General features: G+C 38.5%; 1 protein-coding gene across 5 annotated transcripts in view; it reads left to right on the forward strand.

Annotated features, from left to right (window-relative positions):
* DAAM1 (dishevelled associated activator of morphogenesis 1) overlaps positions 1-18,861 on the forward strand; it is a 166,616-nt gene that overhangs the window by 113,831 nt on the left and 33,924 nt on the right. For all 5 annotated transcript variants that reach the window (XM_038544843.1, XM_038544847.1, XM_038544845.1 and 2 more), the window contains exons 5-15: positions 2,230-2,324; positions 4,597-4,930; positions 5,521-5,631; positions 5,751-5,854; positions 7,043-7,109; positions 7,335-7,452; positions 7,885-8,023; positions 8,310-8,368; positions 11,421-11,608; positions 12,143-12,442; positions 12,748-12,855. In XM_038544843.1, coding sequence (XP_038400771.1) covers positions 2,230-2,324; positions 4,597-4,930; positions 5,521-5,631; positions 5,751-5,854; positions 7,043-7,109; positions 7,335-7,452; positions 7,885-8,023; positions 8,310-8,368; positions 11,421-11,608; positions 12,143-12,442; positions 12,748-12,855 — 1,623 coding nt within the window. The remainder of the gene's footprint in view (positions 1-2,229; positions 2,325-4,596; positions 4,931-5,520; positions 5,632-5,750; positions 5,855-7,042; positions 7,110-7,334; positions 7,453-7,884; positions 8,024-8,309; positions 8,369-11,420; positions 11,609-12,142; positions 12,443-12,747; positions 12,856-18,861) is intronic.

The raw sequence follows: 18,861 nt of genomic DNA on the forward strand, positions 1-18,861 counted from the left end.
CCTGCATGTTCCAGTGTACATACACCTTAGTAGGTTTTATCAGAAGATCCTCTACCAAGAGGCACTTTATCCTTTGTCCGCTTCTCAGGTGAACAGGGATTTAGTAAGTGCCTAGAGACCCCACGGAGGCCACAACAAACCTGTCCTGTATATGCCAAGGTACACACTACATATTTGGCCTAGCATCTATCTTTAGAAAGGTAGGCATGTCTCCTTTTTCTATGGAAAGCTACAAATTAGGTGTTCTTCCTAAATGTGAAGCTTGACAGCTTTAGACTCCATATAACTTATTTTGAAAAGTCACATTAGAATTATCATGTTCGTCTGCCTATCCTCATTTTTCTAAGTTTAAGGAACATAATCTTAGATTCAAATTGAAGTGTATCACATACAGAAAAGAGTGTGTTGCCTCTATTTTGAAAGGAAGGTAATGGTCCTCACACTGGGAAAGGAAATACTAATTTAATTTTCTTGACTTTTCATAAATCTCCCAGTTCTACTAGGGAGAGACATAATATAGTCTGTCTTTATTCAGATGTTCCACGGCACCGCACTACACCCCCCCTCCAACAGTGTTAAAAGAATAAATATCTATATCTTCAGTATTAGTGAGCCATAATAAGAAATGTGTGTCTTTAATTTGGGTATAGTTTTGTGTGATTAAGCTTAGAAATAGGCAATGATGTTTGTAATCATCTTGATTCTGAGCTGCAGATTCAAAGTGATTGCTTCAGAGTCTAAACAAGTTCAGCTGTGCCATAGGAGATTAAACATACTTGGCTGAATTCGTGCTGAATTTTCCAGGCAATAGGTCTCACAGAGCCATGAAGAAATTTATTGGCTATTTCTGCACAGCTTCTTCCCCTACCGTCCTCTCCTCACAGCTGTCCAGGCTCATCACCAGCAAGAGGACAATGTCAGCAGAAACAGTAACACATTTGAAAAACGAGACTTCACTGATTTTTATTTCTGTTGCCTTAAATGATACTGATATATTTCTTTGGAGCTTTAACCCTCCTAATTGTGAAGTCAAATTTAGGTTTTAGTTAACATTTAGTTAATACTGGTACTATTAACTTGAAAAAATTAGATAAAATCACCCTTTGATGACTTGTGGCCCTGAAAGGAAGTGAGAGATTGGATCATTGAGACACATAGATAAGAGCCAAACTTTCTTTTTCCCCTTCAATGCCCTAGTCTGTTTCCCAGCCATGCATTTTTATCAGAATTGTTAACAGGTAAGAAGGCTGAAATTAGAAAAGCACACATTCAGAATAAGATGAAGGCAAGAGACCAGTGGTTCCATGGGTGGAGGCACCTGAGGCCATTAAGACTTAAGGATCCTTTTAATCCAACTAGGTGATCTTGGGCTCAAAGGAATGGGAAAGATCTTTTCACAAATATAAACTTTACTAGCATCCAGGACTGTACTGTCAACTGAGATCTACTTCCTTAGAGCCTTGTTCTTCAAATTGAGGTCTATAGACCTGCAGCATCAGGGCTGCATGGAAACTAGAAATGCAGCATCTTGGGCTTTACTCAGGACCTACCAAATCAGAACTCTTATTTTAACAAGATCCCCAGCTTATTCGTGTCCATATTAAAGTTTGGGAAGTGCTGCTCAACAGATCCCTGGGTGGGGAGGGTGTAAGCACCCCACTCCCTCCCTCACACACACTCTGTAGCCTAATTTCCAAATGATGTTGAATCATTTCTAAAAGTGTTTACTCTGAAGGAATTGTCCTTCTTCGTATCATGTCCGATTTGATTGTTCCTCTTAAGTAATTGATGGAACAAAAAGTGTAAAAGATTCTACTTTTCGGCTTGAGGATGACACAAACCGCCTGGATTTGATAGTGTTGTTAATGTTATTAGCTTTAGTTGCCAGAATACTGTATTTAACTGCAGAGCCAATCCTCTTTCTATCAAATATAGATAGTAATATTTTCACCAGAACTATAGTTGGACAAGTTAATCTCTACTGAAAATTTCTAAACATTTCTTAAAACTTTATCTAAAATTTGAAAGAACTTTTAGTAGAGATTACAAATCTGGAATTCTTAGTACTTTTGCTCTGTATTTTGGTTTTATAGTAATCCTAGTCATAGATTTATTGTTTTTTTTATATATATTAAAAGTAATAATAGCATGTAATCTGTGGACTTGTCTTGCTTATACCCTAATTGAATCATAGAATTTGAAGAGGTAACTTCAGTTTTCTTTGCGTAGAGAAAATCTCTCCTGGCTTTAGAGAAGGAAGAGGAAGAAGAGAGAAGTAAAACTATAGAGAGTTTGAAGACAGCACTAAGGACAAAACCAATGAGGTAATTCTTTCTTGGGTAACATACTACTTGTCTTTTTTTCCTTCTTCTTCTGTCCTTTCTTTCTCCCTTCTCTCTTACCCTACTTTCTTCTTTTTTTCTGCAATAGGAATTCTTAGATTAAAAGCATTCAACTGAACCATGGATGGAATACTTTTAATCATTGAACATTCAATAAATTGATTTTCTTCAATTAAAAGATATGCACACAGCTGTTAAGATGGCTAAAATTAAAAAAAAAAACAGACTAGAAAGTTTTGGTGCTGATGTAGAGAAATTGCAACCCTCATACATTGCTGGAAATAATGTAAAGTGGTGCAGCCACTTCAGGAAACAGTTGGACAGTTTCCTTAGAATGTTGAACATAATGTTGGCATATCACCTGACAATTCTACTCATTGGTATATAGCCAAGGTAACAGGAATGTTCATGTTAACAGTGTCCATAATGGCTGAAAAGTAGAAACAACCCAAATTCTGTCAGCTGATGAAGGGATCAACAGAATGTGATATATCCATACAATGAATTATTATTCAGCCCTAAAAAGGAATAGACTGTTGATAAATGCTGCAACATGGAAGAGCCTGAAAAATACTTATGCAAAGTGAAAGAAGCCAGATTTTAATGTTTAAAGAAAGACAACATATGGCATGATTCCATTTATATGAAATATCCAGAGAAGGCCACTCTGTACAGACAGAAAGATTAGTGGTTGCTTATGGTTGGGGAGAGGAGGGAAATAGTCTTTTGGGATGTTTTAGAGTGTTCTGAAATCAGATGCTGTCCGTGGTTGCCCAGCTCTGTGGATATCACTGAAATGTACATTTGAAAGTATGAATTTCATGGCATGTGAATTATATCTCAATAAAACTGTTCCTAAAAAAGGGGGGGGTGCAGTCAGCCTCCACCATGTGTCTCCTATACCTTCATTTCCCATTGATTAGTCTTCAAGGTTTGGTGGGATGTTGGGGTGCTTATACGTATATTTCATTAACATAGGAGCTATGAATGAAGCCAACTGTTTCCACCAGTGGGGCTATATCTGGGTCCTGTGACTACATGAAATGGCTGGAAAATAAAGATTTCCTTTTCTTTATTTGACTATAAGATGCTAACTAAGAAAAATCTATTGATTTATCAAAATTTCTATGCAGTTGTATGACAGGTTTTGTAGCCAATCCTAACTACATCAGTATTTCCCTATTTGTGTTGTTTTGCATTCTCAGATGTTGATAGGTATCTAAGACTAAGTAGGTTTGGAAATTTCTGGAATAGTCATATAAACAAGTTCTGTTACTTCTGAAATTTTCAGAGCTTCACGTATATTTGTGCATTGTGAATTATTCTCATTGGTCAGCTTCACAGTAAATAAAGTGTCCTAGATATCAATTAACGTGCAGTAACAAAGGCTTGCTTTTGTTTTGTTTTAGCAGTTTATTATTTAGTTTTTTAAGTACACTTCAGGCCCATCATGAGGCTTAAAATCAAGAGTCATGTTCTCTATGGACTAATCCAGCCAGGCACCCTTTATTTGTTTTATATATAGGGATTCCAGTAGCATATCATACAAAAGAAGAGTTTTGCTACAAAATGTTAGCAATATAGATTATCATTTGTTTGACAGACAAATATCCTGGAGCTTAAGGATGCTCTTTGACTTGCATTGATATGGGTCAACAGTTAATGTAAAGGTGATTAGAGGCTGGTGTTAAAATGACACAGGATCAGCAGATAACCTTTTTTTTTTTTTTTAATTTAAAGATTTTATTTTTTGAGAGAGAGCATGAGCAGGAGGGAAGTCGTTGGGAGAGGCAGAGGGAGAAGGAGAAGCAGACTCCCCACTGAGCAGAGAGCCTGACATAGAGTTGGATACCAGGACCCAGAGATGATGACCTGAACTGAAGGCAGATGCTTAAGTGACTGAGCTACCCAGGTGCCCCTGAATCAGCAGATGACTTTAACTTAAGACACATATTCTGAGTGTGTTCTGGTTCCTGATTTACTGTGGCTGTATAATTGTTCATTGGTTCTTTGTATCAGTTGAGATCTGTTTATTTCAAATAGAGATTATTTCACATTTCTGGTAGACCTGACCATTGGGTTTGTGCTGAGGAAGAGGTCAGGAATTAAGAAGACTTCATCAATGTAGCTCTTTGGTACTACAAGAACTACATACCTCTTCCTTTCTCCTGCCATTGCAAAACTTTTCCAAGGGCTATTAGAAAATTCCAAAGGGACCTAAGTCTGATACATTTTAATGTTCTTCTCCTGCCAGGTTTGTAACCAGATTCATCGACTTGGATGGCCTGTCATGTATTCTCAACTTTCTAAAGACCATGGACTACGAGACCTCAGAGTCTCGAATACATACCTCTCTCATTGGATGTATAAAGGCACTAATGAACAACTCTCAAGGTCGGGCTCATGTCCTGGCTCACTCTGAGAGTATTAATGTGATTGCTCAGAGTCTGAGCACAGAGAACATTAAAACAAAGGTGGCCGTGCTGGAAATCTTGGGCGCCGTGTGCCTGGTTCCCGGGGGCCACAAGAAGGTTCTGCAGGCCATGCTGCACTACCAGAAGTATGCTAGCGAAAGAACCCGCTTTCAGGTGGGCATGCTCCCTTGCCACTTTGTCATTCACCCCTTCCAACAGGTGTTTTCCTGAAGGGGGAACATAACTTAAGGTTTCTCTCTGTGGTGATTACTTCTAAAGTTTCTTCTTCTTGGGTTTTAGAATATGTTTTCAATAGTTGATCAATCTGGGATTTTAGATTTACTGAATTTTGAAAATGTGTTTCTGCTTCCTAAACGTTACATAGCACATATCTTTCAAATCCACTAAATGTAGCATTCCCTGAAAATTTTACAGGTTACCATTCTTAATTTACTATCAATATAAACAGTGAGATTATGTGACCATATTTATACTCCGATATAAAAAGTAAGCCAAGTCAACAAAGCACAGTCTTTTGTTATTTGTATACATGTATAAATGAACATATGTAATGGTAGGAATTTTGAAAGTAGAGTTTTTTGAACTAATTTTAAGAAAAATAAAAGATGGCTTTCTTTGGATCCATGCAATCCTGACTAAACACAAAATTTTAAAAATTTACTTCTGAGTTATAAAAATTAATAAAATGACTTTAAGATTGGTAATGATTCAATCCTTTGTTTTTATATTTGTATCCTTGGTAGACATTAATTAATGACTTGGATAAAAGCACAGGGCGGTATCGAGATGAAGTGAGTCTCAAGACTGCCATCATGTCCTTCATCAATGCAGTGCTAAGCCAAGGCGCGGGAGTGGTAAGGACCTTCTGTACCGCTGTTGAAAACATGTAGTATTAAAGAATAATCTTTTTAAAAAAGATTTCGGTGTAGTCCAAAAAGCACAAATATGTATTTTATTACCCTCTCACTTTCAGGAAAGTTTGGACTTTAGACTTCATCTTCGCTATGAATTTCTGATGTTAGGAATTCAACCTGTAATAGATAAACTAAGGGAACATGAAAATTCAACATTAGATAGGTAAGTCAAACTGTTATCATCTGAGGTAGTTCATGCTTTTTCCATGTGTGTGTGCCTCTGAACTTTCTGTAACATAAGACACTGGCCCCTGAATACTAGTTCAACTAATGGTGCTTTTATGTAAGACTTTCTCAGTGAAAGAAGCAGCACATTGTACAGAACTTAATGTGGGTTCTGGCATCATACTGAATCCACATCCTTGTCCTACATCTTAACCTGCTATGAATTCTGGTCGAGTTACTCAATTTTTCTGAATCTTAACTGTTTTGTTTTTTGGGTTTTTTTTTTTTTTTTTTGAGAAATAGTGATGTAGTGATAATAATAATGATGACAACTATCTTTTATGAGTGGTTAGAAAGATTGACTATAAAACACAGAATCACTTGGCACCTTTGATAGGCATTCTATGAATGTGAATTTTCACTCTCATTCATTTGCACTTGTTTGCAATCATTTTACTACTTCTAAGATATCTCACTAGCTCTCAGATCTTTCCTTCTACCATTCTCCCTCATTCATATACTCGGACATGCTCTTCTCCTTAGTATTGTATGAACATGTTAAAATACTCTTGCCCCAGGGCCTTTGCATTTGCCATTTTTCTCAGCACTCAAAGATCTTCCTACAGATGTCCAAATTTCTTATTCCCTTATACCTGTCAGACCTTTTCCAGCCAGTGTGTATACACAACTCACCTCACCTCCTCTCATTCTCTTTTGCCTTTACCCTGATGTATTTGTCTTAATAGAACTTATCATCCCTAGTGTCTAAAATACATAGAAGGGGCTCAATAAATATTTAAAATGAATAGGTTAATGGCGTGAATATTTATTTTGTGGTCTTAATTCATCAGTCAGGCAAGTGTAGATATATGGGTAGGTTTTTCCATAAATGGAGTCTGTGAGCAGAATCTGGACTTGATGGTTTTGAGTTTGATAGACCTTTATTAATTGTCTACTATGTACTAGGAATCCTAGGCTTTTAAGTTTGTCTCTTATTGTTATTTCAGTCAGAGTATGTCTTTTTCCTTAGAACATAGTTAAGCAAAGGCATTCAAATTTTGTCTTATTTCTTTTAGAGAAATCTCTGAATATTTAGGAAAAGCCTTAGTATTAACGTCCTGATTCCTACGTGCTTGTGTTTAGAGTATGTCCTACTTTTAATAGCTTCTCTTTTATTGGATTTCAGGCATTTAGATTTTTTTGAAATGCTCCGAAATGAAGATGAGCTAGAATTTGCCAAAAGATTTGAACTGGTATGTATGCTCACAATTACTGTGATTTAACTCATCAACTCATGGAATTTCCCTGGTGTAACATGTGTTAAGTTGACATGGACTGGGTATAACCAAAGAGCAAAATCAAAGTTCTGTTTTGCTACCTAAGTGGCAGGATTAGCTCTGTTTGCCTTGGATTTGCTTGCATTGCAGGTATTGAGGATATTGGGTGTTTGACTTAGATTTCTTTTTCATATGGAATAGGTTCACATAGACACAAAAAGTGCGACTCAGATGTTTGAGCTGACCAGGAAGAGGCTGACCCATAGTGAAGCTTACCCTCACTTCATGTCCATCCTGCACCACTGCCTCCAAATGCCTTGTGAGTGTGTTTGTGACTTACATGTGTGCTTTTGAATGTTTGGACATCATCCAAAGGGCTGTGTCTTCTGAATAGTGCTGATTAGGTTGGGTGCACACCAGGGATTCCAGACCTTGGTTTTATGACAGTCCAAAGTGTTTCCACACAGCTCAGGAGGTATTGTGACATTCCAAAAAAGAAATGAATTATCACCTACTTTGATTTTAAAAATAAATATATGACTTGCAACACATTTCGAAAGGGGTAGAAAGTGCCTCTCAGTCACATAAATGATCATTGCATGTCAGAATTCCAGAGGCTATGAGAAGTGCTAGTGCAAATGTTGTAAACATCTCTGGTTCTGTGGCTCTGGTGGATGACTGCTATTGAAAAATACTCAACCTAGTTTAGAAACAACTTGAAGTGTTTTTCTATAATTCTTTTCTTTTTTAGACAAGAGAAGTGGCAACACCGTTCAGTATTGGCTACTACTAGATAGAATCGTACAGCAAATAGTTATTCAGAATGACAAAGGACAGGACCCCGACACCACACCTTTGGAAAACTTTAACATAAAGAATGTTGTACGGATGTAAGTTTCTTATTTTGCTGTCTGTGAGGTAATAGTCACCATGTAAGACATTTATTGTATCCTACTTTAAAGTAGCAGCTGAGAGAACTGAAATGTTCTAGAGGCCAAATATGAGTTCCTCCATATACATATGTAATATATCTCAGTGACCTCTGAGTTTAAATGGTTTTCAAGCATGCTGATGATTTTCTCCGCATTGGACTATTTTTTGTACCTAGAGAGCGTGTATTTTGACAATGGGCCTTTTATGTTTTTTATAATGAATACTCCTTTAACTATTATACAGGTTGGTTAATGAAAATGAAGTTAAGCAGTGGAAAGAACAAGCAGAAAAGATGAGAAAAGGTAAATAATGAGGTCCTGACAAGGGGACATGTTACTGGTTATTGGGCAACTCTGCTCTGCATATTTTAGAAATTTGTGCTGATACTTCTTACTGACTTTAGTGCATTAGTTTTTTCTATGTCATAAAGGCATTTTTGCCCTCTTTTCTCTTAAATGAAGCTATTTCAGTTGTCATACTGACTGCCAAATATTTTATCCTTTTATTATAATTATGTAAATTTTTTGGAAGACCTTATAGCATTTGCATTTTGGTATTCATAAATTCAGATTTTCTTAACTGCCACTCCTTCCAGCCCTCGCCCCTACCCCATAACTGCTCTTTAAATCACACTAGATTTTAAGATATGTAATAAAGAACATCATGAATAACCAGAATTTTAAAAGAAAAACCCAGGCCAGTTGATTCAGCAGCCCCATCCTCCACGTGACCTTAATTTGGCACCACTTATAAAAAGAAAAATCATCTAGAAAATCACTCACTGTTGTAGATAGATGCATTCATACACCAGCTCTTGGTGAGTATTTGAACATGTCTTTGGTATTAAGACTCAGCATCAGATGACAGGAGGGTCATTTGTGCCCATCACTGTGCCAGCCTCTCAGAGAGTGGATATGTTTCCTTCAAAATACCAGTAACTTAAAGTTGGTCCTTTTGTGAAAACAGTCCTATTCCTGGCCTCTGCTCTTTCTCTCTGCTGGTTAACTGACTTCCTTTTCCTTGTCCAAGTTATTTAGCCACAGCCAGTGAAACACAATAGCACTCACCCTGATAGTCAGTGTGTTGAAAGAGGGTCCAAGAGATGCCAGAGCATTTCCTTTTCCCTTGTCATATTTGTCCTTTTCCATTGAGCAGAAAAGCCAGGCCACCGATAATGGAAACTGCCAAACATGAAGTATACTTACAAGTCCCTCACGTGAATTCAGATTGTTCTCACATTGGTGAGGTTGCCACATACATTTTTATTAATAGATTCCAGAAGCTGCTATAGAAAGAAGAGAAACACTGACTATAAAGTTTGGGGTGAAGAGATGATAACAAAGAGAAAATGATCGGGTGATACTTAAGGAGTATAGTCTAGAGCATGAGGATTAAGATGTGCAAGTGGAGTAGAGTACACAGGACAGAAGCTTCAGAGTCCTTCAGTCATTTGTTCAGTGGATGCTTGTCAAATACCTGTATGCATTAGGTACTATGCTGGGCTCTTTGTGTGTGCGTAGGCAGTCACATTCTCTTCTCCACACTTCTCCTAAGATGAAGATCACGTCTAACTCACAGGGTTGTTGCAAAGATTAAATGACAGAACAAATATAAAGACTCTAACACAGTGCCTGTCACATACCAGTTGCCTAGTAAATGATAGGGACTATGGTAGGATTCGGGTGGCGGAGGTGGTACAAGAGACAATGGCCAAGGTCAGTAGGGCCAAACAGGATTGTTTAAAGTGAGGTCACAGGGGGAGTATAAAGGAGGGGGTATTATAGATAATTAATTAATTATCTATAAAAAATTATTTTCTGAAAGCTTCAAGTAGCAAGGCTGTATTATTATAGAGGGCACATGTTGATGAACTAGAGGGTGAAGGCTATGAGGAGATAGGAAGTTCTTTGGGCCCTGAAAGGTGGAGATAAATGGATGTCCTTTGTGGAGAGAATCCTTTGACAGCAGCTTCCCAGACCTGGTATTACATCAGAATTTTCTAAGGAGCATCTGAAAACAAATTCCTAAGCCCTGTTCTCCAACCCATCCCCCCGCCCCCTGCATCCCCCATAGAACAGACTCCCAAGATATTAAAATCTCTCAGGTGGTTCTGAGACACAGCTGGATTTGTCAAAGCTTCATGACCATAAGAGGCAAATCTTAACAATTGTGGAAGAGAAGTGAAGTGGAGATAAAAGAAGGAAAATGGGGTGCAGTAAGGTACTTTTTAGACAAATCTCTGAAGAAGTTGGGGACACATTTGCAAAGCAGAAGTGGATTGATGGTTATCTTAACTTCAAGGCTTTTAATGGTTGAACTTTTTTCTGTAAGTTGATTTGGGGGAACTCAGAAGAGAGAAAGTAAGAGATGGAGAAAACAAGAATCTAAATGTGTTATCAGATTCAGAAATAGAGACTAATAAATCTGTGTAGCTCTGCCCCAGTGGATTATATCTCTAGTGGGTTTACTATATAAAAAGAGTAGGAATTGGGGCCAAGTATTTGAAATAAAAATCTGCAGCCTAAAATTCATTAGTCCTCTTTCCCAAAGCCTCTCTCACTCCTGTAAGGGCTGGAGTCAGTAGGCATATTGGCAGTGTAAATAAGCATTAGGCTAAATTGGATGCCTTGTTCCATTAGAGCAGGATTGGGAAGTCAGTAAAATTACAGCTGAGAGCTAATATTTTCTCCCCAGATTATAGTGATTCTTATGCTCTGCCCTTAAGGTTTTTAATGCTGAGATGATAACATTTGCTTTCACAAGTTTTAAGAGTTATTTGCCAGAAGCATGAGATAGTTCAAGTCCCAAGTAGCCTTCTGAGAGTAGAAGGGGAGAAAGGACTCCATGTTGGGACAGACGCGATCTGGCATCAGCATTTCCTCACAGAGCAAGATCCTCCCTTTCAGTCCTGTGCTCCTTGGACATGAGCCAGAAACCTAGCTAATAAACAATGGCTTCTCTAGTTCTCATTTCTAATTTGTGAAAAGAGGCCCTTTTAATATTTGTTTTCCCTAGAGTGGTTAAAGGGGCATTTTTATGACCGGATCCTGAGCTAAGTACCAAATAGGCACCATTCTCTTCTCACACTGTGTGCATCTTTGGAACTGTGACTTTAGGATCTCTTTTTCGGTATTTTACAAAATGTAGCTAATAATGCTGTTCATCTAAGGACCCCTCCAAGCACAAAAGCACCAACACCCCTGAGCCCACAAGTCGTTCCCTTTGATGGAACAGAGAAATAATATTTACCTAATAAAGAGCCTCACAATCATCCTCAGCCAATTTTCTGTTTAGAGAAAGCACTTCAGCTTTGAAGAGTCCCCTATTTTCATGTCCCATTGTTTTCTTGTGTAGAGCACAATGAGTTACAACAGAAATTGGAAAAGAAAGAGCGCGAATGTGATGCCAAGACCCAAGAGAAAGAAGAGATGATGCAGACCTTAAATAAAATGAAAGAGAAACTTGAAAAGGAGACCAGTGAGCATAAGCAAGTCAAGCAGCAGGTGGCAGATCTCACAGCACAGCTCCACGAGCTCAGCAGGGTGAGGGCCGGGGCCACGGGCTGGGTCTTCTATTTCTGGGCAGCTGCCGAGGCCTCACTTACCCTGGAGCCCCTCACCTTAGGCAGACAGCTTCTGCCTGGGGATATAAGTCTTTGTGATTTATCACAGTGGTTATAAGACTCGATCCCTTTGCTGTCATGTAGGTTAGGCAGCAGAGGCGATGTGGGAGTGTGCATTTTTAGTACAGATACTCTAATCGGAGCAAAGGGAATTACATTGATTTCTTGAAATGAAAACTGATCTTGTGAAAACCAAACCACGATGTTACAAGAAGTAAGAGATATGTGAATAAATGCTTTACAAACAAGCACTGAGCTTCCAAATACAAAGGACGGACTCAGTAGTTCATGAAGGCCCTAAAGTCCATTGATTTACTGCCCCTTTATAACCATCTTCTCAGAAATGTCGATTTCTCTGCAGCATACATTTTAGGCAGAGTTGCAGATTCGCAGAATCATCCAGTGAATTTACTTCTTCCACTGACCTTCTCTTGTCCTATTTTTACCTTTTCAGAGAGCTGTCTGTGCTTCGGTCCCAGGTGGACCCTCACCTGGAGCCCCAGGGGGGCCCTTTCCTTCCTCTGTGCCAGGGTCCCTCCTTCCGCCCCCACCACCTCCACCCCTGCCAGGTGGAATGCTTCCTCCTCCGCCCCCTCCCCTTCCTCCAGGTGGCCCTCCTCCTCCCCCGGGGCCTCCTCCATTAGGGGGGATCATGCCACCTCCTGGTGCTCCACTGGGTCTGGCACTCAAGAAGAAAAACATTCCTCAGCCCACAAATGCCCTGAAATCCTTCAACTGGTCCAAGCTGCCTGAGGTAAGCCATTTGTTCTAATTTTCCCTCTAATGGATAGCATTAGCAGCTCACTATGTTGTCACTGAAAAGGGAAACAGCCCTGGCTGTTAAATGATTTCATTTTCTAGTATGGACTCGGGTTCTCACTAGCTCAGATATTTACTTGACAAAGCTGAAATAAATGACATGTTGTTTGAAGCCAGCCCACTTTGAGCATCTGGTAGAATGAAAAATTGGGGAGAGCAGCACTTCTGAAAAAAATAACCACGTCTGTTCTTTTTATGTATAACTATAAACTCTAGCACTTATTAACTTGATATTTGCAGAATAAACTGGAAGGAACAGTATGGACCGAAATTGATGACTCAAAGGTCTTCAAAATTCTAGATCTTGAAGACCTGGAAAGAACTTTCTCTGCCTACCAAAGACAGCAGGTAACCATATGTGCTCTCCAGGATGCTAAAAAAAAATTTTTTAAAAATCATGTCCTGTGCACAGTCCCTGGGCCATCTGCCACACCATGATGTGATCGGCATCTTAGTTCTAGGCTATTTGTGTCTACCCTGGTATATTCCTGCAAAACAGCGTGTTGTGTGTGTGTTTACATGTGTGTCTAGATGCCCGTCAGTTATGTGTGTGAATGTGTTAAGCCACATACCCTGATGTGTGTTTGAGACCTTATTGCCATACTTACCTGGCAGGGGAGATACCATGATCACGAGACCTTATTGCCATTAGTGAAAGGAGTTCTGTATATTATTATCACTTATGCTTAGTCCAGAGGGGTCACCAGAAGAAAATATTAGTCAGAGAGGCACTTAACTTGTGTTGTTTCCTCATAGGGTTTGTTTCTCAAGCCATTTTAGATTATCTATACACACACACACACACATATATGTATGTATATGTATATATGTCACATATATATACTTGTATATATATTATATAAATCTAGTGGTTATTATCAGAAGTAGACTGCTTTTTGAAATAGATGGAACCTTTAGAAGCACAGAAATTTGTAAATAACTATAATTTGTCAACTAGCTGGAACCTTAGAGAGGAGTTTTTACTGTATGTCATGAACACAGTAGGCTCAGAAGTGGGATTGGGAAGGCTGAGTAAGTTGGGGATGCAACTAATACACATAGGACCAGAGAAGCTTCTGAAATATGAACAAAGTGTTTGTGATACTAGTGAGAATTCTAGTGATACTCAATGCTTGCTGACTCTCCATGTTGATGTGGCCAGGTAGTGAGTATTATGCTGTAAGCCCTGGTTACATCTGAGTGGTACCTCTTACTCCTTTAAGAGGCCATCCTAGTAGATCCTTCTAACAGTGGACCAGAAGAGGGTCACAGCAAGGTGGCTGGGTACAAAGGATATCAGAAAAACAAGAAAAGGTGAGGTAGGATCTCAGTCAATCAGACACCTGGGAAAGAGCAACATTATGTCCTGGAGTGTGAGCAAAAAGATCCTTCAGGATGACTGAAGAGATGCTGCTGAGAACACAGCACATCTTAGTAGGAATGCGTGGATGCCAAGCATCTGCACAGGTGCTTTTCTTGGGCTTCACTGAGAGGTCTTTAACACCTGCCTGAATCCTCATGCCCAGAGAGCATCCTCAGACAAGCTGCACTTCTTAGTCTGCTTAGACTGGGTCTGGTTCCCAAGAAAGAATGTCTTAGAACTGAATGAGCAAGCACCAAGGAGAACATGGGCTGAGGCTGGGGAGAAACAAAACTGATGGGTTTTTCTTTCAAAGCCTTCGATGTATCTGAAATTGAAAAGAAAAGGTAGTGTATGTCTTTTTTTTTTTTTTTTTTTTTTTTTTTTTTTTAGTGTATGTCTTTTAGCCAGAATATTTTCGCTGAGTGAGGGAGAGCTTCTCTGAAGTGCATTTTACGCTATGTTAGTAAAGTACAAAAATGCAGGTGGTTGTCTGCTGTGGTAGCATGACACTAAAACAGGAACCCTCAGCTGGAACCTCCCCCATCTCATAAGTATGACCCAGTGTTGTACATACAAAATAAAGGAAAACAAATTAAAAAAAGATAAGACACACCCAGGAGAAAGCAAGACACTTTATCTTTCAAAGGACAAGCAAAGGGTATATTTTAGGTGTCTCATATGGCAGATGCTGGGTTCAAACACTTCCTGCTTGGCTGCGATGGATCTTCTCTCTCTGCTGACCCAGGAAGGTGTTCTCTGGGTCTTGACATGAAGTCATAGGATATGTTAGCAAATTTCTTGGTAGATGCAAATAATCTTCTGACCTCATGACACATCAGTTGATTTCCCACTTTGATTTTGGTCACTAATACTGGTCCATTATGGTTACCTAAGGTGAAGGTTTGGGAACTCAGAAAAGTATATTGAAGAAAGAGAAAACAGCAGTTATTCCAAATGATGCTATTCAAGTCTGAGCATGTAGGCTACATTTATTATGAAGGCAGGTGGTTAAAAGACCCAAGTTTACAAGACTCATAATTAACTGGCCTTCAGCAGAAGGTGCAGAAGGATGCTGCCAAAATGCTCTGGGACAAGTATGTGGACAGTTCTCAAGAGCTCTAGGAGACACAGTTAGGGAAAGCCTAGCAATTGGGTAATTGTCTCCTAGCAACCAGTCACTGTTTAAGTAATCAGTAGTCATTCCAGGCAGGATAGACCAGAACGTTTCAGTTGTACTTAACGCTAAGTAGACTGGTCAGTAGAATCATTTGTGACATTTTCAATAGCACTTCCTGGAAAAGAATTTCAACGCACTTGGCTCAGCTTAATTGAAGTATGTTTCCCCTCTTGGTGCAAGAATTTGGGATGAGGTTTTTAAACCATAGATATATTTCCCAAATGAAGGTAATATGAGCCATCTTATTGAGTTTATTGAATGTTGAGAGGCAAAAAAATCTAAAGATGCAGACATTCTAGTAGGAATATGTAGGACAAAGTAGAGAAAATGGGGTGCCTGTCATTGAATGCTCCCTAGTCTCATATCTAATGGCAACGTCTAAGACCGTGCATTTTCATTTCAGTCTTGGCAATGCACTACCTAATTATCACCACACTTGAACTGCTCTCTTTTCCACTCCCAAATGAATACTGAGAACCTTTTTTTTTTTTTTCCTATGGTTATCTCCTCTTTCTTCCCTCCAGTTATAAAACCCTGGCCAAACTGGCTGAACTTAAGCCTGTTGTTTGAACAAGTTAGTTTCTCAGAGAGGCAAAAGAACGCATGAATACCATTACCTGCCTGTAACAAGAACACTACACTGAGTCAGACGTTGAGCAAAATCTCAGGTATGAGATTAGTAAAATTTAGGTGAACACTGATTAGTGATATTTAGGAGAGATTTTATGTAAATACGTACACATACACAAAATATGCCCAGTTGATCGGAGAAATATTTCATCATTAAAATCAAAATGTATTTATAATGTCCACCTTGATTATGAAATACTTTAGAGGTTGCAAATGTATTAAGCTGTTCCACAGGCTTACAATGCAATTTATAGTATAAAAGCAAAGAGGACAATCTGCAAATAACCATGATATAGACTAAAAAATTATAATATTAAGTAACCATTATATTTTTGGTGCTGAGTGCAAAATACACACTCCCAATCCTCATCCCCAAAATTTCTCTTTTTAAGATTTTATTTATTTGTTCATGAGAGACACAGAGAAAGAGAGAGATAGAGAGAGAGAGAGAGAGAGAGAGAGGCAGAGACACAGGCAGAGGGAGAAGACACAGGCAGAGGGAGAAGCAGGCTCCATGCAGGGAGCCAGACGTGGGACTCGATTCCAGGACTCCAGGATCACGCCCTGGGCTGAAGGCAGGCACTAAACCCCTAAGCCACCCAGGTGTCCCCAAAATTTAGTTCTCAAGGCACTCTTGTACTTTTTTATTTAATCCTCATACCAGCTCTATGAGGTGGTATTCGTATCTCATCAATAATAGAAATATGGCTTAGTATATATTCAGTGTCTGAACAGGTGCACAGACAGGTTACCACGTGGCATAAATTCTCAGTTTCACTTTGTTCTTAGGAGTTATGGCCTTGTTCATTATGAAGGTCAGGCTTTGTAAGGATTTTCTATACTAGTTTTAAGAATAAGGCCATTTCTATTCAAGAATTTTTTTTTTTTTTTTTTTTTTTTTTTGGTGTAGATATCAAAGGTTTCCAGGGCTGATTATGTAAGCTTATGTGCCACATGAAATGGAATTTAATAGCGTGCAGTTATTCCCCTGCTTACACTCCAGAAGTTCATTTGAAAGTCAATTTCTTGAATCTCAGAACGTCTTTTTCTTGTTGAAACTATATTATGCGTGATTTCCAGGTCAACCACAAAAGACTTGTTTTAATGCATAATGTGCATTGCATAGTAGTAGTAGTATTTCAGATAGAGCTAAACAATATTCATTTTGGTTTTGTGGGAAATTTTCATGTTGAGATTTTATAAATTCATTCTCCTTACCCATGCAGTTGGATAGAGGAAAATGAATTTTACTTTTACCTAGAGGGAGTCATATCTCTGTACCAATAAATTAACAGTTGTATCACCATTCCTTCCCCCAGTTCTTTGTCTGAGGACACTCCTTCTTTACAGGTCCCTATTATCTGCATATAGTATAACATTTGAAAACCTCTCTGCTCTGATTTAGGAAACAAAGGATAACTGTTATCCCAGGCTCCAGAATCTGACCTCTCCTGCTAATATGTAATAAACAAGACATCCTTAGACTCTCATTTGGAACTCTTCAATGCTATCTTCTGATTTTTTTTTCTTTATAAATGGTCAAATAATTTTTCCTTCTTATTCTTTTTTACATTTTCATTATTTTGTTGATCTAGATTTCACATTGAAAAATTATGAATTAGGATATTTATTTCAATAATCTTGGCCGTTAGCTATGGCACATGAAGAAAGAAGAGAAAATTATGAATGAAGGTTTTTCTTAAACCAAAGTATAAGATAGAGATTCTGTTATTGCTAAGAGTTAATTAAAAGCAGGATTTTGTATAAACAGTATGTATCTGTATGAATAGTAAGCATTTTTTTGGAGAGGGATCCCTAGCTTTTATCAGATTTACAAAGGGACCTCAACCTCAAAAAGATTAAAAACTGTTCAGGTAAGGATTATTATTTTCTGTGAAATGTTGAATCATCATGTCATTGCAGAACCTTATCTCTAAGAATCTATCATCATTGGCTCCTAAGAAATACAAGTCCCAACTTTCTATTTACCAAAGCTCTTTTTTTTTTTTTTGAGAGAGAGAGAGATTTTATTTATTCATGAGAGACGCACAGAAAGAGAGAGAGAGGCAGAGACATAGGCAGAAGGAGAAGCAGGCTCAATGCAGGGAGCCCGATGTGGGACTTGATCCCGGGACTCCAAGATCACGTTGTGGGCCAAAGGCAGGCGCTAAGCCCTTGAGCCACCCAGGGATCCCCTTACCAAAGCTCTATACTGAAAATCCCCTGGAAAAATCAGACATACTGTTAGGTGGAGCCAAATATAGCTGATCCTGTGGTGTTTGGCCCAAACCAATTAGTGAATAATTTAAATTTTCAAAAAGAATGATAACTTATTTGAAAGAGGCCTGGGAGCATCATCGTTTTTAACATGCCCCATCTAAATAAGCTTTGTGATTTTATTTAAAATGTGTTGGTTAAAGGACCCTTAAAGGAAATCACAAGGCTAACAACCATACTCTCCCATAGCATTCCTCATCCTCACCTCTGGAAAGATAATATACATTGCTTAGCTATTAACTGTTAGACTCATTGCTGCTGCTGGTAACAAATGGGAGATCTTGAGCAGCTCTTCTTCAACTCCCTGAAAAAGAGAAGAGAGCAAAAGGAGGAAAAATGGACTCGATCATCAGCTTCAAAGATAATTATATTGTATGATAGCTTTCAAGTATTGAGCTCATAAATATGTGTCAGATACTGTACAAAATGCTTTACATGAATCATCTTGTTTAATTGTCATAATAATAATCCAGTTGTTGATTCCATTGTGCAGATAGTAAGACTGAGCTCCAAGCCTCACATCTAATAAATGGTAGTTGCCTAATTCCATAGTCCACTATAGTAAAGGTCAGAAGTCTTAATTTTCTGACAGTGGGAACTTATGGAGAATAAGTTGCTAGAGAACTTTATAGAAGTTTCTTCTTTGAAGGCCGGATAATAAGAGCTGGATCTAAATTCAACTAGCAACTTTTTAAGAGAGAAAAGTAGGATAGGATGATCTCCTGGAATTCACATCATCTTAGCCTTTTCTGCCCTTTAAAGGAGAGAGTGCATTTATAGGGAAGTGTCCTAAGGAGTTTCAGAGTAGAAAATGTGGTTATTACAACCAGGATGAAAGAAAACTGGCATTAGAGAAGAAGAAAGATTTCCTGTGGTTATCAGTTTATTTTGAAATGCCATTCTAGAA

This window comes from Canis lupus, chromosome 8 (genome assembly GCF_011100685.1).
Source record: "Canis lupus familiaris isolate Mischka breed German Shepherd chromosome 8, alternate assembly UU_Cfam_GSD_1.0, whole genome shotgun sequence".
Classification (NCBI taxonomy): domain Eukaryota; kingdom Metazoa; phylum Chordata; class Mammalia; order Carnivora; family Canidae; genus Canis; species Canis lupus.